Here is a 24,191-nt window from a genome sequence, read left to right as displayed (position 1 = left end):
TAAAGGATGCTGTCTGAGTCAATAGTGAACCAGCCCAGATACACTGTGTTCACTCATTTGTGTGTACGTGTGTGTGTGTGTGTGTGTGTGTGTCATTGTGCGCATAAGTGCTTTTGCTTGTGTGCTGTAATTACAACAAAGCCAGGACATTTGTTTGTGTAAACTTATAATAGGATGACGTAATGCTACGGGGCCGAGGGAGAGAGAAAAAAAGAAGAAAGCAGATGGCTGGTTGTCTGTCTGTTTTTGAATAAACTTAATAAGTGAAGATTATATCTACTTTGATGGGGGGGGGGGGGGGGGGGCACCAGAAGAATTCACAGCTGGTGAAGACGTGAGCTAGATTAAGCACTTGGACTTGTGTCAAGTCTTTTGAACTGCTCAGGTCAGAGATGTCGACAAACCCTTTTTTATAATGCAATAATTTCAACAGTGAAATTCAAAATGGATTCTGTTTTTTTTTTCTTTCTTCCTAGTATTTTATCTAGAGATGCATATTTCTTCACATTCCTCCTGTCGGCACATAAAGCAGCGATCATGCCACAGATAAGAAAAGGCCAAGACAGGAGAGAGGAGACTGTACTTTGGACATTCTTTGTTTGTTTTCTCCGTGTGCCTCTACGAGATTGAAACGTATTGCCTGAGATTAATGTCCAGTTGGAGTTTTTTTTTAAATGATCGCATTAGCTGCTCCATTTGCTGTCTCTTTCATAAGCTGATACATCATAACAGTAGACAGAGGTTCAAATACTTCCACGCAATCCCAAGGAAAAGCCCATTTATTTGGTATTGACAGGGTTGGCGGCCCCATATAAGCTCACTCTAGAAACATTGAGTCCAAGAAAAGGGGGAGGCTATACCTTTTTATGACGCCATTAAAAGAAAAGTAGAGGGTGATTCTTTTTAATACCTTTCTCCTTGAAAGCACTCACTGCCACCTTCAACAGCAACTATCCACTCTGAAACTTATAGAGACAGGGTTTATATTGGGCATGCCTCTTTTTTACAACAATGATCAACACTGCTCTGGCTACGTTTTTTTTTACAAAGCAGTGCAGCCACAAGTCTGCCCCAGCCAGGGCTCTGGGTGTCAAAGGTCAATCAAGCTCGTAAATGGGCGGGCGTGAGGAAGAGAAAGCAGAAGGAGGGGAGAGTAGCAGTTGAGGACAGCGGCCGTTAGGTAATAAGCTGTTTCGGGCAGAGCAGGCCGCATTCCATTACGGTGAACTCAGCAAGGAGAATATAGGCAGCGCTGTTAAAAGAATGCACCGGTTTTTGTTGGAACCGAAAGTGCTCAGAACCAGGCTATTCATGAATGGATGGATGTAGGCTAGTTTGTGAATTTCAGTTTCAGTTTCCGAGGAGGTGGATTTGTTTACATTTGCAGTGCCTGCAGTTAGTTTACAAGACATATTTTCTCTACATGTAATTCTTATTACTGGATACTTTTATCATCATAGATCAAAACAAAATGACTTTGAGGCACTTGGAACCGAACGTAAGACTAGAATATGTTTGTAAACCAAACTGTGGGCCCTGCTGCAGTAAACGACAATAGTGAAACATTAACTTTTCAGGAAGCTTTCTAACTTTCTAACACTGTTCCAAGGATCCAATTTTCCTGTGAGGAAAGTTTGTTTATTCATTTTATGAGAATATATACCTTTAGAAAATGTTCACTTCTCGGAACCGCCCAAAGTTACATAGTGTACCTTTAATTCAGATGGTCGGTCATCAAGCACAAAAAAACTGTATTTTTTGGTCTATATAATCTCAAACTATGTCTTCAGTTTCCCATTGAAAGATGCCTGTTGAATCAGTGTGCTTCCCGACTGAACCTGTTTCTCATCGCTGGTTTCATGACATCAGCACCTGTACAACCAGCATAGAAAGCTCAAACCACAACTTGATTGGTGGAGTTGAATGACTGTTAGATAAAACCACAAGGTTATTTGTGGTTGACACTCATTGTTGTGACTGGCACTGCGCCGTGTTGATATGAGTCATGGAGGTAGCGAGATGCATGCTACAAGTGCAAAAATAAACGGCTGTCTGGCGTTCAATTTAAAGGTGCACTCTGTTACTTTGGGTGTGTCAGATAATTTCACATTTTCTAAAGGTATCTTCCCATAACTGAATGAACACACTTTCCTCACAGGAACATTGGATCACTGGAACTGTGTTTGAAGTTAGAAAGCTCCTTTTAAAAAAATTACTGTTTCACTGTTGTTGTTAACAACAGCAGGGCCCACAGTTTTGTTTACAAGCATATTCTAGTCTTATCTTTGGTTTCAGGTGCCTAAAAAATTATTTAGTTTTTGAGTTATTATGATAATAGTATTATTCAATACTAAGAATTACATGTAGAGAAAATATGTTTTGTAAACTAACTGGAGGCTCTGTGAATGTTAACAAATCACCTTCTCACTGAAACCGCATAGTGCACCTTTTAAGTTAACAAACTGCTATTGCATCATCACCTCTTCTGACCGTTCAACCGTACTGTTGTTCGCTTAAAACCACATCAAACAGAAGCAGCATCAGCTTCATGTTGAGGACAATAGCACAGGACTCAGTGTGCTATTATCTATTGTAAGCCGGTGGTGAAATACTAAACTAACTGCTGAACCAGTACTGTGTTACTTTGTGACCGACCGCTATCAGTTCTCATTGCGGCTATCTTGCCCTACATATCGCCTATACCTCTCCCACCTTCACACACACTGACACACGCACACGCACACACACACACACACACACACACACACACACATACACATACACACACACACACAGGATTTGTCATGGGAAGAAAGACCCAGTCGCACGGACACAGTGGAGAGATTAAGAGTAAACCACTAATCTGACAGTGCCTACATCAGTGTGTGTGTTTTTTTTTGGCGTCTGTGTACTTGTTTTTGAAGTGTGGGCAGGTTTTTTTTGTGTGATGGCTATAGCTCAATCTGTTTTAGCAGCTGGAATGAAATCTATGTTTTTGTTTCCCCAAGAATTCCACCCCTGGGAGCTAGAAAAGGGGGAAGTGGAAATGCGCCCCCACCCCCCCCCCCCCCCCCATGCTCTTGTTCAGTTGGTTGTGATAGTAAGTCATAGTCATAAATGTGACGTTTTGTAGGACTATTTCATTTGGGGTTTTTGCACTGCCATGATGAGCCATAAAGTGTGTAAAACGTGACAGAGGAAATACAGGCCGATGTTAAAAAGCAATTGGGTGAGGGGATTTGAGAAGATTTGGGTTGATTGAAAGATGGAAAGGAATACCATTTTCTTATGTGTTTTTAGGAAGATGACAGGAACTGCATGGCTGGGAGAGGGAGGGGGAGAGAGAGACACGCACACACACACACGCAAGCACAAACACAGACACAGACACACACTGGGGCGCTCAACCCTGTGTTCCCTCGCCAAACCAGACACACACACACACAACTGTTCAGAGCTTTAAGATGCTCTGAAAGACAATGTCTGTTTCACTCTTGGCTTGATTCAGAATGTTATAGCTTAATGTTAGCTCTCTAGGTCAGCGATGCATTTTAAGCCAACACACACACACACACACACACACACACCTGTCACATAGATTAACGCACACAAACACAAATATACAGGGTGTGTGTTTGTTGGACCAGTTGATCGCGCGGGCGAATCATCAACTGAACACACACACACACACACACACACACACACACACACACACACACACACACACACACACACACACACACACACACAGGTTCATTCACAGCACACATTCCCTCTGCATTCCACTGAGGAGCAGACTGGGTGTATTATCAGCCAGCGGTCAGAGTTGCAGGAGCAGGTGTCAGTCTTGCCACGGTGGGTGTGTGTGTGTGCTGGTGTTTCATGCTCTTATGGCCTCATCTTAAACACACACACACACACAGACACACATACACGCATGCACGCACACACGCACACACAGTAGCTGATGTGTGTGTTAGTGTGTGTCTGTGTGTGTTGATTGTTGCAGGGATTTAGGAGAGGAAGAATTTATTTGATCTAGTGCCCACAGTCTGTCTACTGTCTCAGAGTGGCAGCTGTCACACACACACACACACACACACACACACACACACACACACACACACACACACACACACACACACACACACACACACACACACACACACACACACACACACACACACACACACACACACACACACACACACACACACACACACACACACACACACACACACACGTCTGTTATCCTCAAGGCACATTGGGTGTCGGAGAAGCAGTTGTCCTTGCACTTATTAGTGCTCCAGCCCTTGAACGTGTCAGCTGATTGCCTGGCAGTTTCTACCCTCGTCCTTGTACACACTACTGATTGAAGCCCAGGAAACAACATGAGGGAGCAGGTGGCAAGACAGTGTCATCAGTCAGATAATGCAGATTTAAAGGCTAACAAACACAGAATGTAGGGTACTATTAACTATTATATTCTGTAATGATGGTTTAATATTAAGAGTTTCATGACCCGGTCTCTCATCGTTCTTTCTCCAAAGACCTTTTTAACAGATTCCATTATTCCCACGGAGCAGAGCGGAGCAGCTTGTAAAGCCACTGCTGTAAAGAATTTATTCTTGGCTAATGCACTTCAGCAAAACTAATACAGAGCAGACCGAGGAGGATGTTTGAGGCCAGTCTTTTCTACTCAGCAGCTTTGTCTCAGCTCCTTTTACGTCGAGCGTAGCTGCTAGACTGACAGGTCTAGATGGGGTTTTATCACTCCAATGGGGCCGATGGTTTGAAAGTCAGCCCAGCGAGGTGCCTTAAAGACTGGATGAGGGGGGTGGGGAGAGGGGGTGGGGGGGGGCTCAATTTGTTCCAGCGCATGGCTTCCTAACAGACACACGCACATACACACTTCTTTTGTACTTTGGGGAACAAGGCATTTGTTTTGGCAGGCCACCTGCCACATAGAGAGGGAAAGGGCACCAGCACTTGGTCCCCTCCACTAAACTGATTTTGGCACTAAAAACACATCTCATAAGGGCTTTTTTTATACACCTTAAGACTTGCCAGTCAGCTTGTTCCCCCTAGCCAAGGCAGGAAGGAAATGATACCAGACACCACAATATAGCACGCTGCCGCTTTGTTGTTCAAACTCATGGAAATGGGTCTCAGCTCCCCTGGAAGTTTGTCTTGGCTCGGTGGATGATGTGGAATACGATATAGGGGACAGTTGACTTTGGCACGTAAAAGTGCTAGCTCATATCATCACTCAATGCCTTTTTTGTCTCTTGTTTTCCTTGCTAATAAGGTATGATGTGTAGTAATGTGACATAAAAACAATCATATCTTAGGACTGTTTCTGGTTATATTCCCCCCCCCCCACCATAGACTCTAGAAACACTATCCTTATCCAGTTATTAACACATATTCTGCTGTCGTTCAGCTGTTATTAAAAAATAAAAAAACTTAATTTCCATGGACAGTAACAGATGGGCTGAGATATATTTGATAACGTACCAGTGTGAGTCATTGCCGTAGCGTTGACATTGTCTGATAATCCTCAGCAGAAAGACTGATTGCTTTGTGGCAGTGTTGAGAGAGATGTGAGTTTTTGGCGTGCTAAGAGGAGGACCATTTCAGCTTTAGTGCGGCGCTTTAGTGTGGGTCAGATTGTTGCTCTGACCCCCCTTTCCTGCCCCCCTACTCCTAGCCCTCTGAGCCCCTGGGACAGCCTCTGATTGGGACATTAGTCAGACTGGTGGGATAGCCTGGCTGCAAATGACTAGCCTGCAACATACCTGTTTGTTTGTTTGTGTGTGTGTGCGTCTGTCTGTCTGTCTGCCTGTGTGTTTAATGTGTGTGTGTCCCAAGCACTGGCCTGCCTGAGTGTGTATTTGTACAAAGCACCAGAATAGTTTTGTAGAGCAACCCACATCCTGTAATAATAACTACAGTCAGACTTTTTGAGCGTGTTGCTGTCTGTGAGTGTGTCGTCTGTCCAGGGATTGCTAACCCATCCCTCTCCGTCAATCCACTCCTCCGTCAGTGTGGAGGGGGGGTATGGGGGGTTGTTGGGGGCTGGTAATCCATTCTTCCCCATATGCAGATAGTGGCGGTGAGATTAGGCAGACCCTGGGAGAGGATTAAGGCTTTCAGGGCTTGGCTCCCCTTCTATTTTACCCTCCTCACTCTATACCACCACCACCCTCTTCCTGCCTCCTCCTCTGCCGTTCATTCTTTACCCCTCACCCATCTCTCCTCCCCCGAGGCAAATCTCCAATCTCTGGAGTGTGTGTGTGTGTGTTGGCTGCTGAGTGAAGAGGTATAGAGGGCAGATTAAAACAGAAAGCCATTAGGTTTTTTTCTACATATGTATATTTTTGTTTTTGATTTGCGTAGAGTATTATTTATTTTTATTTTTAGTTGGCATTTTTAATCCTCGTGTGTGTGTGTGTGTGTGTGTGATAGATAGATAGCTTTATTGTCATATGCACCGTTACAGCACAATGAAATTTGCCTTTTCAGTACACACCTCTCCAAGAAACATACAAGACAGTGACAATAACATGGGTGGACAGGAGATAGTGTAACTGCAGGGTCGCAGCGGTGCCGCGCCCCTCTATTTGTGTGTGTGTGTGTGTGTGTGTGTGTGTGTGTGTGTGTGTGTGTGTGTGTGTGTGTGTGTGTGTGTGTGTGTGTGTGTGTGTGTGTGTGTGTGTGTGTGTGTGTGTGTGTGTGTGTGTGTGTGTGTGTGTGTGTGTGTGTGTGTGTGTGTGTGTGTGTGTGTGTGTGTGTGTGTGTGTGTGTGTGTGTGTGTGTGTGTGCGCTTAATATACACAGACGGGTGGCATAACGTGCCCAGTGTGTGTCCTGTCTTTTTAAACCATATTGCTTCCAGTCACCTCCTCGACTATGCTACGGTTGACTTACAATAATTGACTTAGTGCTATAGTATATGTTAGTGTGTGTGTGTTTTGAGAATTTGCATTCATTTTTCAGAGCCCATTTCCCTTCTTGTCTCGCCCATGTGTCCACCACGCACAGTCAGCCCATATATGTTTTCTATATATCTTCAGAACTTCAATTCCACCCTCTCACCTCTTCCTCTTAGCCCAGATGTGACCCACAGGCTGTGTGATGCAGTGCAGCCAGTGGAGAATTTCTCTTGAGTGCTACTGCTGCTGCTGCTCCTCTTCTTCTTCTTTTCTCATCATCATCCCTCTCTCTCTCTCCCTCTCGCCACCTTCTCCTCCTCTTTCTCCCCTCCAGTGGCGAGGGCTGTAATTGATATGCCACCGGCAATAAATCAGCACGGCTCGAGGGCTGAGAGCTGCGACCATTATCTGAACGGACAGGTTTAGCTTCTTTTTGGAGGAGAGAGAGGGAGAGAAAGAGAGGGGGAGAACGTGTTGGAAAGAGAGAGAGAGAGAGAGTTGATCCAGCTCAGCTCACAAGAGTCACCCACCATATCCCAGCAGCCTCTGGAATTTTAACTCACAACCACCACACCGATCCCCCCCTGTCTCTTCTCAGGATTCTCCCCAAACCTTAAGCCAATTAAACAAAATTAAGCAAAGCTGTGGACCCCTCTTTCCTAAGCCTTCTTTTCCCTCTCTCTCTCTCTCTCTGTTATGTCTTCTACTACCTTCCATTTCCATCGCTCATTCCAATTCCCACTGTCCACAGGGGACGCAGTACTGGCCGCTGTCAATTGATAGGGCGTCCCGATATCAAATCCAATCAACTTGGAACCTTACAGGCCCGTTCTCCTATATAAGGCTTTTTTTCCCCCCTGATGTGATAACAGTCTCTCAGCTCCCTCCTACCGATTTATAGTGGCTGCCTGGTTCGTCCGTTCCCAAAGCTATACAGACACACGCTCCGGCCACAAAATGATTGACATGTTTTTCCTTGATGGTGCCAGATACGGCCTCGCAACCTTGTTCCTTGCCTCGCTCTTCCCACCATTTGACTTGAGGAAATTGAAATTGGAGAGCGGGGTTTTTTGAGGGATAAGGGAGGGAGAGAGAAAATGGAGAAATTTGAGGGGAAAAAAGAGGAAGGTGTGTCAGAAACTAAGTGACTGGTGGTGGCTGTATGACTGCCATGACAAGGGTGGAAGTCAATTGGGGTTGGATTGAAAGAGAGGGGGGAGTTGGGGGGCCCCATTTGTGAAGACATTATTGGTATGATTTTTATATTAAACCTGTTTCCACACCTGTTGGTTTTGAAGTATGGACTTTTATTTATATTTCTACATTATCCACGTTGTCTTTTCGATACCATCTGTTTGTTAAAGTGAATGGCATAATGTCTTATTATTGGGATGGATAACAAGCAGCTGGAGAGAGAGACCCCCTGATGCACACTCTTTCTCTCTTACATCAAGCCGTGGCTGGCCTAAATGAAGAGGAATTACTGTAGGGAAGTTTTTTTTTTCTTTTCTCGCCCCATGATCTCTCTCGTTCTCTTTTATCAGGCTCTCTGATTTGCTCGCTCGCTCACTCTCTCTGCCTCATTGTATCCGTCCCTCACTTGTTGGAAATGACAAAGGAAAATGAGGCAGCCCGACCTCCTTATGTGCCTCCATGCTTTAAATTGACATCTGCTCTCGTCTCGCTGGCTGTGCCACTGTACGGCTAAAGCAAGACTCTTTTTTTATTTTATAGGCTGGCTCGTCACTTCATTGCGGCTGGTTATGTCACAAGGTCTGCGATCAGCGTCGGGTCCTTTTAATCTCATAGAGTGGGATGGTGTATATCTGATAACAGCAGCAGTCACCACCAGGCCTATGGTGCCTCTCAATCCATGCCGGTGCTCCCCTGATTCAAGTGCAGGCAGAGAGCTCTGATTAAAAATTAATTTCTCTCTGTCTTTCTCTTCGTACAGTTTCTCCCCCTCCATCGCCTTTCTCTCACTTTCTTCTTTCTTTCTCGCTCTGCCTCTCTCTCTAAACTTGTTTTCTCTCTCTCTGTCCTATACATTTGTCTTCTCCCGGTCCTTTCATTTGGGGGAAATTGGATGACACCACCTCTCCCTGAACCTGGCTATGCGTTGTCTCAGCTGAGCTATGGTTTGCTATTCCATGAACGTCGCCACTGCTATTTCTCTTTTCTGCTGCTCGCTCGCTCCCTCCCCCCCTCTCTCTCCCTCTGTCTCCGATTCCATAACTCCTCTTACTGAAGTCTTTAATTCTTTCACTACTTCAAAAGTACTTTTCTTTCCCTCCCTCTAACACATACCTGCCTTTCGCCGAGATAAGTGGTATGAAAACAAAAACGACAAAACCACTCATTCATTGTTCGGAGCTTGTCAAACTGGCCACACACTCCCTGACGTGTGTGCTTGGTGATTGATAGACAGGTAGCTTTGCTCCTGAGTGGACTGACCACATGGGGAGAAGGAGGCAGAAACTGAGATAATGAGAAAAAACCCACATTCCTCTTCGCCCCCGCTCTCTCTCTCTCTCTCTTTGTCCTTTCTTTGATTTTCCTCTCATCTCATCTTTTTTTGCCTCCCGTATCTCCTCCCCCCTCCCCTCTCTCCGCACCCTCCTCCTCATCTCAACGGTGTGTCTCATCTTTTCCGATTCGGCGTGGTCATAAAACACCCTTCGCGCAGGCACTTTGATAGTCAAGGTGAAATTGAAGCGCGGGGTCCCTGCGTCCTATTTTTGCATAATCAGCATTTACAGGAGAACTAATGTTCCAGTTTTGCAGAGAACATGATTGGCCTGTCAAGAAGCAGCATGCGGCCAGGCAAAACTCATTGTATTGTGGTTGGAGGACACCCAACGGAGCAAACGCTGTCCCTTTTGATTCCTCTTTCGCTCTTCCTCCTTTACCTGTAAAGCCGGCGTGCTATAAATTGTATCACTCCTGCCCCTTTTAATATACCGCCTCTCTTGTCTGCATCCCAGGTTGTCAAGGGAGACCAGCTGTGGCGGTATAGCGTGTGTGCCGTGGGAAATATATTTGTGTATTCGTGAAAAGCTCGTAAATGAAAGCAGACCTCAGTAAATTTGTATTTTGCCAAGCCTCCACTCTTCATTCATTAGCTCAGTGTTTCCCCCAGCGCTTTATAGTTAAGGCGGCCGCCTTAGCAAAACCGGCCCCCCGCCTTGACTACTGACCGACCAAAAAAAAAAAAAAAAATTAAATCTTTATTTTTTTTATTTTTAGTGCTGCACAATTAATGTACTAGCAAGCGCGATGTGTGATTTTTCATGGTCAGAAATGCGCGAAAGGCCGTGATTTGCGGTAAATAAATGTGCACATATGTCTCCAAGCGTTTCTCTCTGCTCAGACTATCAGCTGCTCTGTGTCGGGGGCTCTGCGCGCGCGACCGTCCCGCGCTGCGCGCGACTACGGCATGTACGCGGGAAACGAGCAGCAGCAAACCGACATTTAACCTGTGGCGATAATAAACGCAGTGCGGTTCTATGGGGATATTTAGCTGAACAGAAAGAAGTGCTCTGCAAAGCTAGACTAGTTTAAAACTCCACATCACCGTGGCAACACAACTTATCGGCTCATACAGCGCAGAGAAAAGTCTGATACATGCATGAGAGTGATGGCCCAGGCACCTTTCAGTAAGTTTACAGAAGTGCACACTGTAACTGTCTTTGAAATGCCTTTAGTCATTTTAAGGGGAAAACACTTTGTATTATTTCAATAATTGAATTATTTTTCAAACAGCATGCTTGTGTAGCCATACAAGATTTATTTTTCTGAATTTTAAATGCTGCTTTATTTTTATGTTTTAAATTTGGAAATACATGTTCCAAAACAACCAATAACCTCTGTATTTAAAAAGAAATCAAGCAAGTAGGCTAATAATAACCATATATGAATTAATCGCATCACAGTATGCCTATTGTCCACAATAATCTCACAACAGCCCCCCATCCAAAAAGGAACTTTAAAAAGCACTTTGATACACATGTTAAGTGTATGGTCCATTATTTGTATTTAGTGTGTCTGCATGGTATTGCACCAAAACAGTAGAACTTTTCTTTAATTGTATTTTGTACCGTCTGCATGTTTGCACAAAATGTGCACATAGCAAACAAAATTGCACAACTGTAAGGTCAGTGTCATTCAAATAAACAGAACCATTTCTTTAGGGCGCATTGGCATCTTTGAGCAAAATACCCCCAAAATTTTCGCCGCGGCGCAGAGCGCCGCGCCTCCTGTGCGGCTTGACAGTGACCACCTTGACTAAGACATTTCCTGGGGGAAACACTGAGCTTGTATGAGAGCGGACAATGATGTCAGTGAGAAAGGAAGTTGGGCCGTACGCACTGCATTTGGGCAGTGCTAGGCAACTTTGAGATTTAAAATAGCACTATTTAGTGGAAGAAAAACATGGACAACATTGGTGTCGGACTTTTACCGTATTCACTGGTTTTGTATGGCTGAACGTATCACGTTTGCCATGCCTGGCCCAATGATGTTTCATCGCATTCAACCAGGTTGAACTTTTTTCGGCAGAGTCTACACCGTCACCCTGCCAAAGCAGTGGTCTGTTTTGAAAAGAACGACAAGGGCGCCTTTTTTGATGCAGTGCTTTAATCCCATAAGTAACTGAATGGCAGGAGACATGCCGGTTTTGAGTGTACTGACTGTGATTGTTGTTTGAGGGACGTGCGCAGGATAGGCCCTTCAAAACCATATGTGCTGTATATGCAGCTACTTCTCAGTCAAGGGTTTTTATACCTCTCTATGCATAAGTTATACTTTTCCTCACACATACAGTGTTGTATCGAGCCGCCTGAGCGAAGGTGGTTCTTGGGGCAACCTGCTGTGTTGCTATAAAAGCCTGACGCTTGAACGCAATTGCCAAATTCTAATTAAAATAAGGAGTTACTGGATGGTGTACAGTGCTTTTGAAACCATGATAGCAAAGCCTTGAGGCAGATCTGGCTATAAATTGCTTGCTGTCAGTGTAACAGTGCCCACTGGCGCGTACTTCCTCCAAAGCCACCATGGTTAAGTTGAAAGTTATTAAATATTAAAGAGTTCAATGTTGTGAGTCTATAAGTCATTCCAGCAACACTCTCATTATGTGTACAGAGCCTTTAATAATTGGCCCATGCCTCCCCTGCTTTCTTCACTCATGATTAAATGCCGACACATTTACCTCCCAGACTTGATTTGATATAATTTATTTATCGCTGGGGCAAATGTCAGATTGAATTCTTTCTCATTTTGGCTGTGCAATGTATGAGGCTTTTAATCTTCTCTGCCTGCTTGCCTGATGCATAATCAATAGGAAATGTTTCCTGGACACTCACCATGTTTTTTATTTCTGCCTTCCAGGGATCCAACCGTGCTCCACTGTGGATGATGTTCCTGATGACGGCTTGCAACGCTGAGAACAGGACCGAGGATCAATAGGAGTTCTGTTTCCCTGCCTTCATCACTCTCTCTCCCCCTCAAACTGTCCTCCCCTTATTCTTTAACGGAAGAGCAGAAAAAAAACTAAATCCTGACTTGGGCCTCGGTACCAGAACTAACTCCTCCTCCTCTCTTCCCCACCTCCCTGAGCCTTGCCTATAGACAGCCCAGTTATGTGTGCCCTAGCTGGGTCAGCGTCCTCCCCTGGCCACTTTTTGTTCTTCTTGGGGCTTTTGCTTATCATGAGCTCATCCATCTCTGGAGGCCAACCCCCACCCTTCAAACGATTTGTCCCTGCGGATTGCTTGCTCACGCATCTGGCCATCCACAACAAAACCGGAGAAGTCTACGTGGGAGCCAAGAACTGGATTTTCAAGCTGTCGAGCAACCTGACAAAACTGCGCAACCACATGACTGGCCCGGTGGTGGACAATGAGAAGTGCTACCCTCCGCCGAGTGTCCAGTCCTGCCCCCATGACCTGGCCCAGACCACCAATGTGAACAAGCTCCTTCTCATAGACTATAAACAGAACCGGCTCATTGCCTGTGGCAGCACTTCACAGGGGATCTGCCAGTTCCTACGCCTGGATGACCTTTTTAAGCTGGGCGAGCCACACCACCGCAAGGAGCACTACCTCTCCAGTGTGGCAGAGTCGGGCACCATGTCCGGGGTCATCATAAGCTCCCCCAACAGTCCCACCAGCAAGCTGTTCATCGGGACCCCCATTGACATGAAGTCTGAGTACTTCCCCACCCTGTCCAGCCGTAAGCTAATGGAGAACGAAGAAAACGCCGACATGTTCAGCTTTGTCTATCAGGATGAGTTTGTGTCCTCTCAGCTGAAGATCCCCTCGGACACTTTGTCCAAGTTCCCCGCTTTCGACATCTACTATGTCTACAGCTTCAGCAGTGAGCAGTTTGTCTACTATCTAACAATGCAGCTGGATACACAGTTGACTTCACCCGATGCCAGCGGAGAGCAGTTCTTCACCTCCAAAATTGTCCGCCTCTGCGTGGACGACCCCAAGTTCTACTCTTATGTGGAGTTCCCCATCGGCTGCACCAAAGACGGTGTGGAGTACCGCCTGGTTCAGGACGCGTACCTGGCTCGGCCGGGCCGGCAGCTGGCCAACTCTCTGGGGATCTCTGAGGACGAAGACATCCTCTTCACTGTCTTCTCTCAGGGTCAGAAGAACCGGGCCAAACCACCCAAAGAGTCAGCTTTGTGCCTGTTCACCCTCAGGAGGATAAAAGAGAAGATCAAAGAGAGAATTCAGTCCTGCTACAAGGGAGATGGGAAGCTCTCCTTACCCTGGCTGCTCAACAAGGAGCTCGCCTGCATCAACTCGGTAAGCTCAAATCTATTCCCTGTGCTTTTTGACTTCTGTTGAGTACATCCTTTTTCTTTCTAAGCCGTTTTCGCAGATTGAATTAGTATAATTATCAGGGCTGGTTATTGTCGAGGACTATCACGATACAATACGCATCACAATACATTGGTCACGAGATGATATTTTACAATACACTGCTATGATGCATATTACAATACATTGGGATATACCACACGGTTCACTGAAAATGTAAAAACAGCTGTAATACAAGTTGCTGTATATGATCTGGGTTGTCTTAATACATTACATTTTGAAGGTGCTGACATTAATTGCACACAAAATACTGGCCATGCTATATTCCTTCACAAGGATCAATGCTACAGGCCTTTAGTGATTGACAATATAAAGCGTGAAAATCCCTTATTTCTTTCACCTGGTGACTTCTAATTCACTATTTTCCAACCTCCTGGTGCTTTGATTTAGTCAGACCGTGGACATCATTAGCCTGGATTTGTGAAATGTCACTCAGGAGTCACACACGCACACACTAGTTCTCTCCACTTCATTGTGAGATCCTAGGGGATGGCATGAGCTAGACTTGTTTTTCTTCTAACTGATCCACAGTGCATGGCCCTGCATGCGTTACAGAGGACACAGCTTACCCAGGCACACATACATGCCCTCCCACCGGAGACCTCCAGGCACTACACTACACAACACCGCACTGTTTAGTTTCCTCCATAGTGGACATTAATACCTGCACACACATCCTTCATTTCCTCTGACCTTCATCCCTCAGTCTCTTCCGTCCCCTCTTGCCCAGCCATTTTCTTCAGCTGCCTGCATTCCTCTTGTATCTTTGTTCCATCTATTAGTGTTTAGTGTGCCTCACTCTTAATGGAGCACCTGTCTCAGCGACCTCATCTTCCAACCTGCTCTTTAAATTCACCCATGCATCCCCTCCATCTCACCCTCTCTTAAGAAAGCTTAATTAAAGAAACAGTCTTAAAATGTCAGCGCACACCACATTTACCGGCAGCTGTCTTATGTCGTATGTACACACACAAACCATTCACTTATTCCTCTGTGTGGGTGTTCATTAGTTTGAGTGCCCAGGTGTGCTTTGTGTGGTAGGGTAAGTGATGTAAATGACCCAGCCAAGTCCTCTTTCACTGCCGTTTCTTCCTTTCTTTCACCACCTTGTGTAGATGTAGCTGGGGTTCAGGCTTTTTCTTCATTCTTTTTCTTGGGCTTTTTTCTTTCTCTGGGCCCATCACACTGACAATAGCTGTGAGTGGTAAAAAAGCAGGCTATCTCATTTGTTTCAATTAGACCTTTGCACTGGTGCAACAGAAGTTCTCGATGCTGTGATACAAAAGCGTGAGTGAATGCAGCAATGAATTCTTTTTTACATGTTATGCGGTCCAGTGTTACATCATCCAGTGACTCACTGTGCTGTCCAGTCAAATACTGTGTGTGCAAGTGCACATATCAGATAGATAACTGCATATTGTGTTGACATACAGCTTACCTCATCAGCATTCAGCTAGAGGAAAACTGTATTGCTGTCATGATAACTCTCACTAGATAGGCTATTCAAACTCAAATAGTATTACCCACTGTTGTTCATTGTGCTGGCCCTGTCCTCCTCCTATAGTGCCCTGTAAGAGTGAGTTTTCAAAAGGATTGCATTCACTCATAATGTATCACTTAAATGTCCTCAAAGAAACCAGTCTCATATTGGCTCTCGTCAATGAATCAATGATGATGTAATGGCCTCAGAGACAAGTTGATTGGCTGACCCCATGACAGCAGCGAGGCTGGACGGGTCAGCATCAGGTTAATGACGTCTGCCACATTCCCCTTAAGCAGTGGCCTGATGTCAGCTGCCCACCACTGACCTTAACCCCAGTCAGGGATCCAAAGGACCTCAAATCTGACCTCAGATCAGGGCCTGATATAATTTTTCCGCGTGGGAGTTGGCTACGTTCAACCTAACTTAACATAACAAGCTTAGAAAAACACAGACAAGGCCGAATGTGTTGACATTAATGAATAGCCTGGGTTTATTTATTCTCATTCCAAACCGTGATACCGCTTGGTGTGGTTGTGAACTGCAAACTCAAATAACCCAACAGTAACACTAACACAGGGAAAAAATAAATAAACAAACCTAACATTGCAGCGGGGCTCTATAGATCCAAATTAGGTCAATATTTTTAACCCAGTGGTTAGGGTGTTCAAGAACAATATTTAATGAGAATAATATAATGTGTTGTACTGTTATTGCAAACAATGGAGCTTATTGTATCTCCTGGTTTAGTTTCCGTTCCCGCCCAATCGGCTGCAATGAACAATGGCACAGACAAACAAAATTGCCAGCTAAAATTAGACACTCGCAAGACTCCTGATTTGATTATATCTGATATTTCTTTTGCTAGTTGCCTCCACCAGACAGCATCTGAGAAGTAATTAGCGTATCCACAAAGTAGGTATAGTATAGTATTGCCATTTCCAATAGACTGCTGTATTAACTCTACAACTAATACATGTACCTAGTTCAATAGATGCAGTGTGTCATTTGGAAAGAAAGAAACTCTTCCACTGTTGGCTTCAGTTGTGAGTTAAGGACATGATTCTTAACCCTGACTGGGAGTCATTTCCACATATTCATTCCCCCCCAGCTGATCTAGGCACAGAAAATGGCAATCTCCTACACCACCGTAGCTCTCTGTCGTTAAAAGGCTACTGGTGTTTGGCACTGAACCCCACCCAGATTTTTCCCAGCGAATTCCTGTCTACGCCAACTGCATGTGACTGAGCAGCAGTGTGTGAAAGGCTGTGTTTTGCAGGGGTTGAGGGTGAATATGTTTAGGTCAACCCCGCCATAGAGCAGTGGAGAGGGCAAGGCAGGGGTTGGGTAAGGGAGAGTGGGGTGTGGGGGGGGGGGAGTGCTGGACAGCTGTTAGCCACACACGACCATGATGGATGTCCAGGCGCTCTGTCAGCTCCCTGTGTGGAGTTCATATCAGTGCTGGCTGGTGGGTCATAATTTCCTATAGCCTGTGTCCATTATGAAGAGGAGATGGTGGCTGTTTTTCTGTAAACACAAATGTTTTGTGCCGTGTTAGAAGAAGCGGCCCTCTTATAGAAATATGTGTGTGTGCAGGATGAAGCAGACAAACGCATACACACCACTCACCACCTCAACCCTGTTACCTTGCTATATTTGTCTGCCGTGTCTGCTTGTTCAGTTTTGTCCCTGAGCTTTATTAGTGAACCCCCCTGACCCTTCTCCCCGTTTTGCGAGTGGATCGATACAGACCATTTCCACTCAGGCAGAGAGGGAAAGAGAGAGCGAGAGTGGGGGGATAGGGAGAGATTCTAAGGTAAAGGATTGTGAGAGCCAGGGATATGAATTCAAACAAACAGGTGAGATAAAGAGAATGAAAAAGTCAGTAAAAAATAAGCAGAAGAACCAGAGAGAGGGACAAGGGAGAAAGACAGAGGTGTAGGATGTAGGCGGGCGTAAAAATAAGAGAACATGAGGGAGGAATAGTTGCATGCCAAAAGCAACGTACAGGCGAGAGTGGTAGCAGGGAATTTGAAGGCTTGTGTTGAGCAGATGAGAGAGACAGCGACTGTGAGAAGAACACAGCGTGCCAAGGATGAGGCTTGAAGGGATGGGAAAAAAAGGAAGCAAAAGCCGCAGGGGTTGTTGGCTGTTGTTGTTGTTGACCAGAATGCAGGATGTATATTTGCGAGTTTCTCAAACCTGATGTTAAGCACTGCCTTCATGTACATATAGCTATTTTCCAAGTGGTCAAGTCTAGATTACTGTGTTGAGGCATTTTTTTTTTATCCTGTCTGCACTGGCCGCTGTGGGAAATGACTATGCCGCAGCAGCCGTGCATATGTGTACTGCTAACTGATGCTGCATTTTTTTTTGGAAACCAAAACAGCAAAATGTAGGCCAGATGAAGAATGCAGATATGTTATTTTACTGTGTTAGCACCGTGAAAACATCCAACCTCATCAGTTGTGAGAGCAGTTTGACGTGGAGCCATGTTTTTTTTTTTGCGCTGCAGTCATGGCTGGCTAGCTGTGTTTTTAGATGTGACGTCAATGTTACTGTTGCAGTTCCAATTTTTGATATGACTGGAAACGATGAAATCATGCAATGAAGTGATTTGCGTCAAATGATCAGGTTTTTCATCCTGATTGAAAACTGTTTTTCAATGTGACCTGACTGAATTATTCCGATTCCATCCTTTTTCGTAGATAAAAAAGTGTACAAGTTGCCAAACATAAAGCTAGCGAGCAAAGACCGGGACATAAGGGAGATTGACAGGAGACGAGAGTGGTGATTTTGATTATAGAGGGATAAACAGAGCAAGACAAAATGACATATAGGGAGCGAGGAAGAGGAGAGGACAGCCCAGCCTTTTTACAGCCAGGGTGTGCTCCAACGAAGGAGAGGCAATGATTCACCGGCGGAGAAGAGAGGAAGGCGAGAGGAAGAGTGATAGCCCCCAGAAATCTTTTTGCGCCACCGCTGCCAAGAACAGCTGGAGAAAAGGGCGGATGACAGAAAAGAAGGGAGAGAGATGGAGGGAGGAGAGGAGAGGAGAGAGGGTGATTGAACGCTCGCCACCGCACAAATAATATCGTGTCCGTCACCTGGCCACCACGCTGTCCTCTTCAGCAGCACGCCTCTCTGTCATGTCAACGGTGGGGTGTGTGTGTGTGTGTTAGTGTGTGTGTGTGTGTGTATGTGTGTGTGTGGCTCATCTGCCAGGTTGTGTATTTCTATTGGTAGGTGGTGCTAAAATAATGAGGACTCACAGCACAACTCCTTAAGTGTGTGAGAAGGTCAGGGAATTTCTTGGCTCAGGGGTCAATATTTTGTTATTCATTAAAAACCATCACATTAAATGAGGATTTTTTTACATAACCTTTTTAGGTTATTAGAACGCACTCATTTAGTAAATGTTTTGGTATTTAACACCAGAGCAGCAGATGAAGCTGTGGTCTTCTGAAAGCTTTCCTTTGATCACTTGAGCACATTATTACACAACAGTCCTAGTGTGTCCTCTGTGTTAAACTACTTAGAGTGAATCACAAATAATTTAATATTAGCCAGATTAACGTTTTTTTTTTTTGCTGTAAAATTGAGTTAATCCTGAGAATGAAGTTCAAATCCGGGCCAAACCTTCCTGGAACTTCCACTTTCAAAGACGTACCTCTTCCACAGAAATGATATTAACTGCTATAGGAATTCATACAAGGCAGCGGTGATGCGGCCTGCATTTTCTTAATGCAGAATCTTTGGCTTCACTTTATGGGCCAGTGTAAATGCCATGTAGTCCAAGACAGGCTTAATCCATATCTGCGAAACTGGCCCATGGTCTTTGAACTGACTTAAATCGGACGTAAGGAAAAAAAGATAGAAAGGAAAAAAGAAACTTGGTTGGGACATTCCTTCTCCTCATTGGGGCGCACACATTAGCACTTTTCTCTTACACTCCATTCAAAATGTCAGACGGCTTTCTCTCCATCACCTGATGGATGGGAAGGTTTTGAACTTTGTCACGCACTAATGCATCAATCAATCGGAGAATCTGTCTCAGCAAAAGAAAAAAAGAAAAGGAAAAAAAGAGTTGAATTCAAATATTCATTTTTTTATGCTGCATAGGCCAGCTGTCGCATCACCGCCGGTGTCAAAGGTGAGATTTGGATGCCAACTCAAAATCAATATCGACGCAATCACTTATGATTCATTATAATTTATATTTTGGTTAGCTTGTCAGCAATAGTGCGGGTTGATGTGGTATGGGGCGCTCTGATGGGGGTTTTCCCCCTGGAATAATTCTTAACTGTGTATAGAGATATTTACTTTGGTCGATCATTACGACTGCGATTGTTGAGTAGTATACCAAAGCATTTTATTTCAGTTTATTCCAAACAGATGTTGCTGCTGCCGGAGCTTTAAGTTGGTGTGTTTTGGTCTAGTCATGGGTAGCTGCTGTGAAAAAGCATTGGTGTTCACAGTAAGCAACGTCCTGTGGTGAGCTGCACCCGGGAGACTGATTACAGTTAGCACAGGCAAATGTTCTAACCCATCCTTTTTACATATGGCTGATAAGAGCACATGATATAGGAGGGTATTAAACTGGCTCATTGAATTGGATGCAGCCATGCACACACAATGAGTTCTTGTATTAGCATTAGCCATTTTTAGGCCATCCTATTTTGTTTTATTTCTTTAAACCACCTGCATTATTTATTTGATGAAAAGTGTTCGACAAACATAGTACTGGTAATATTAATATTAAGGTAATATTACTGGTATATTCTTTCCTTGCGGTTTCGACATCCTTAAACAAATATTCTGCACGTCCCGAGCATCCCCATTAAGCAAAGCGAGCAGATATTTTCATTACGTTGTGACAGAAAAGACAAAGTGCATTTGGCCCGCTCCTAACCTTATTAAATTCCATCATTATGAATATCACCTAATGAAACGTAACTCACTTGTGTGGTCTCTTTTGTAAAAACACAATTCCATTTCTGCAGCCCCTAATCTAAAAGGATGTGCCTGCAAATGCGTTAAAGTAATTAGACCCGATTAATTGAGCCGGAGTTGATGAGCGCAGGGTAATTGACAGTCTAAATGAGTCCAGCTTGGTTGGAGGGACGCTGATTGGGCAGGTTGTCTTAAACGTTATTTGGTACCAAATGGCTGGGTCAGGTTTAGGTTAATAATGGGTGATCTGGTTTGAAATTGGGAATTTGTTCGTTTGAATGAAGGATAGACTTTTGTTTGGGTTACAGTGGCGTGTGTGTATGTGTGAGCTAACAATGTCACAGCCACTCTTGTGCCGAAGTGTCGCTCTCATCCCATTTATTAAAAGACAATAGAAAACCTTTTGGAAAAGACCCCATGCTGCATACTGTGTGTGAGCTGCTTAATTCTCCCTCTCTGTCTCTCGTCCTGACCTTTCTCTCTCTCTCTGAGGGCTGTTTAGCTCACAAATCCCCATCTCGAGCACCACTCTAATGATACTAATTGTCAGTGTAATTATGTATTGATCTGTATTGTGTGTGTGTGGGTGGTGTGTTGCATACATCATTATCAGGAGTAATCAGAGAATGTAGGGCAGGGCTTATGCTTGTATTGCGCATGCTAATACTCTCCTGTTTGCTTATGTGCTTACATTTTTCTTTTTGAAATGGCCACATGTGCGACCAGCTTTATGGTTCTCTCTATTTATTTACATACTGTTTGTTAACATACCAGTTTACAGAGCATAGGCTGTGTATTAACACCAGATTTATTTTCAGCACACAGAGTACAGAAAGGTAAAGATATTCTGATTCACTATAGATATTCACTGATTTTGACAAAGTGATTTTGACAATATGATTCTCCAGATTCACTCCTGTCTGTGGTTTTCGTAGCAGATCGGCCTGAGCTTCCAGATGTGGCTTGCACACGGCACAAGGGTGTGCATCCTTGATTTTGAAGTTTTCTTGACCACATTATGTAGAAGTTATCATATTTATATCATGCTGCTGTGTGCAGCCTGCAGTGAAGACTGGCATGAAGTAATACCCGAGTAAAACCCGCCTCCTTCTGATTTGATTGGCTGCTTCGACCAAGACTTACATTGACGAGCGTGACATGGCAGACACAGCCTTTTGTTACTTCCTCATTCCACTGCACTAGTATTAATAATCTACTCAATGCTCCCTGTGTTACTGTATGTCTTTAGTTTCAGGTGGCACTTGAATTTTGGTCAAATATATGATGGTGTTTTGAAGCCTTTACATCTCCTGACCACTCTTTGTCTGCTGGTCACTGGGCAGCTCCATCAAGGCAGCTAGGGGTTAAGTCCTTTGCTTAAGGGCACCTGTGGTGAGCGTGTTCACTCACTCATTCACTTTTTTTTTTACCAAGCCACATTTCCCAGCTGCTGTGGGGATTTGAACCGATGATCTTTTGATCACAAGCACTTCGCTCTTCTGCCTGTGACCGTACGTTGGCATAGCTTTATTTTCCAGGGACTCTGCATGCCTCCTTTTGTGGATTTAGGGGTGTATTTTTTTTTTGTATAACTACATACAGAATACATTGTTTCTCTTTCTCTCCCATCGGGTTGGATTGGGGTCTTAACACGTGGTGACAGCTTTTTGGAAGCCGCTCTCTCTCTGAATATGTGCCAACTCATTGAGGTTTCACTGTCTTTGCCTGGAGTGCACTCAACACAGAAAAACTACTACCCTGCTGCCTGCAACCCATGAATATGGAAGTGCTGCAGTTGTCTCTTTAAATTATTGATCAGTAAAGATCCAGTAGCAGTTTCCAAACAAAACTAAACAAAAAATAGCTACAGTGTCTTGGAAGGAAATGATTCATAGATCGTAAATAGTTTGGACAAAAATAGATTTCTTCTTCGGACATTTTTTTTCTCCCCATAATGCATTACATGTCTAGTCCTGCGTTTTAAATCATCAGTGTTGACACTTTTATGCAGGAGGGTAACAAAAAAAAGTCTCCCTCGAGATGCCGTTAATGCATCGCGCAACACCTTTGAGACACGACCAATAAAACATCTCAGTGGAGTCAATGGCGTCACAGCTGACGTCTGCGTCCATATGAGACTTCTGCACCTTGTTATCCTAAACATAATGGTCGTTTGTGAGGCGTGTTTTTGTGTCTGCCTGCCTGGATTTGTGCTTGTTTTTACATTCACGTACTACATGCTCATTGCATTGAACATTGTTCTCTCTATGGAGGCCTAACCTTTGGGATTAAGGTGTTAATTGGTGTTGATTGGTCAGCTGGTAGACTTATTGAGCTCACCCATTGGCTGACTTGTAAGCCCATCAAAGTAAATAAATAAAATAAAATGTAACCCTTTGTGGTGGTGACATACTCTGACAGCTGAATAGTAAAACATGTTCAACCATTTTCTTCTTGATATGGCTTATACCATTACTTTTGACCACATTTTACGGCTTATCAAAACAAAAGGAATGTTTCAAAATATAATAGGACTGGCAATAGTAAGCCTGGGTTACAGTAGCCTACAATTAAAATGAATATCCCACCCATTAAAACAAGATAAAGCGATGACACTACAAAGTTGCTCACTGTGCCTGTGTTGGTTTCTGTGCATCGTCCATCACGGTTTTTTCACAGTGGACATGGTCAATGTTCAGTTTGGTATGCATCGCCCAACCCTACTGCCTAATGGTTTATCATTATTCATTGAGCTCCCCATAGAAACAGATAAATATTGATAGAATAATTCACAGCCTCACTAAGTATGTGTGGAGTGTTTGTTATATCTGTATGGCAGTCTGTGTTTGCGGCCAGTTTCCAGCAGTTGAGTCAAAGCTGTTAAGGCCTGTTGTCTGTGCTGTACACTGTCATAGTTGGTGAGCATCATGAAGCTTTGTGTGTGTGTGTGTGTGTGGGGGGGAGGGCTGCCATACATTCTATATATTATTGTACAAGAGAGGGACCTATATTATTCTTTGATGTCAACTGTCCACACTGATAGACGTAACAACTTTGTAACAACAATGGATACCATCAGATGCTCTGTCGCTCTTCTGCTTTATAAATAAGCACAAGGGCGAGCACATTGATACATGAACACGAGAAAACGCACGCACGCACGCACAGACACACACACACACTCACAGACACACACAATCTCTGCTGCACTTTTTGTGTTTATTCTTCTTGAAGAGAATCCAGCAGTGTCTCCATGAGTTCAAGGCCCCCGCTGAGATTTCTGGGTAATTTATGAGCTGCCCTCTCCCAGAATCCTCTGCTTTTAGCCAGCCGCATGTACACACACACACGCGCACCAGGAAAAATGCACCTCCATCTGCAAACATACTCACATACATAAATACATATAGGAACAGCTGTGTTGATACCAGATAATGTCCACTTCTCTCGCAGACACACTCACATATGAATTGCAGGCTTGTTATGAAAGCCATGCTGTCAGCATTAATACCAGCTACTTCTGTCGCCCTCTCTTTTGTCCACTTCACTCCCTTCCAGCTCTCCACCACCAAACAGAAACACATGTGTCGAGTAGTTTTCTCTTTTACAAACATATTTTTACTGAGAAACGCAGCGCCTGTTAAAGGAACTTGCAGCTAAATGAATGTTGCTGTTTTTACTTTGCCCATACATGTTTTCCTTCCACCTTAACAGCCGCAATTTACAGCTGTGAATTCACTCAACAACACAGCATGTTATGTTGCTGTACATAAGCCCCATATTGTATTCTGCTGTTTCCATATGGTTGCACTGAATAGAGGTCGCTATTGACGGACTCCACTCGAGCTCGGGCTTAATGTGTGCCTCGGACATATTTTTTTCTTGACGCAATAAATACGTTAAAGAAATAGCAATCATACGGGAATGATTACTCAA

General features: G+C 44.3%; 1 protein-coding gene across 1 annotated transcript in view; it reads left to right on the top strand.

Annotated features, from left to right (window-relative positions):
- Positions 1-24,191, top strand: part of plxna1b (plexin A1b) — a 198,523-nt gene that overhangs the window by 25,844 nt on the left and 148,488 nt on the right. The window contains exon 2 of the mRNA XM_080025401.1: positions 12,321-13,747. Within this exon, the coding sequence (XP_079881527.1) occupies positions 12,572-13,747 (1,176 nt within the window). The 5' untranslated portion in view covers positions 12,321-12,571. The remainder of the gene's footprint in view (positions 1-12,320; positions 13,748-24,191) is intronic.

Source organism: Ammodytes marinus (genome assembly GCF_949987685.1).
Source record: "Ammodytes marinus genome assembly, chromosome: 4".
NCBI lineage: Eukaryota > Metazoa > Chordata > Actinopteri > Uranoscopiformes > Ammodytidae > Ammodytes > Ammodytes marinus.
This window is presented reverse-complemented; position numbering and strand designations above follow the sequence as displayed.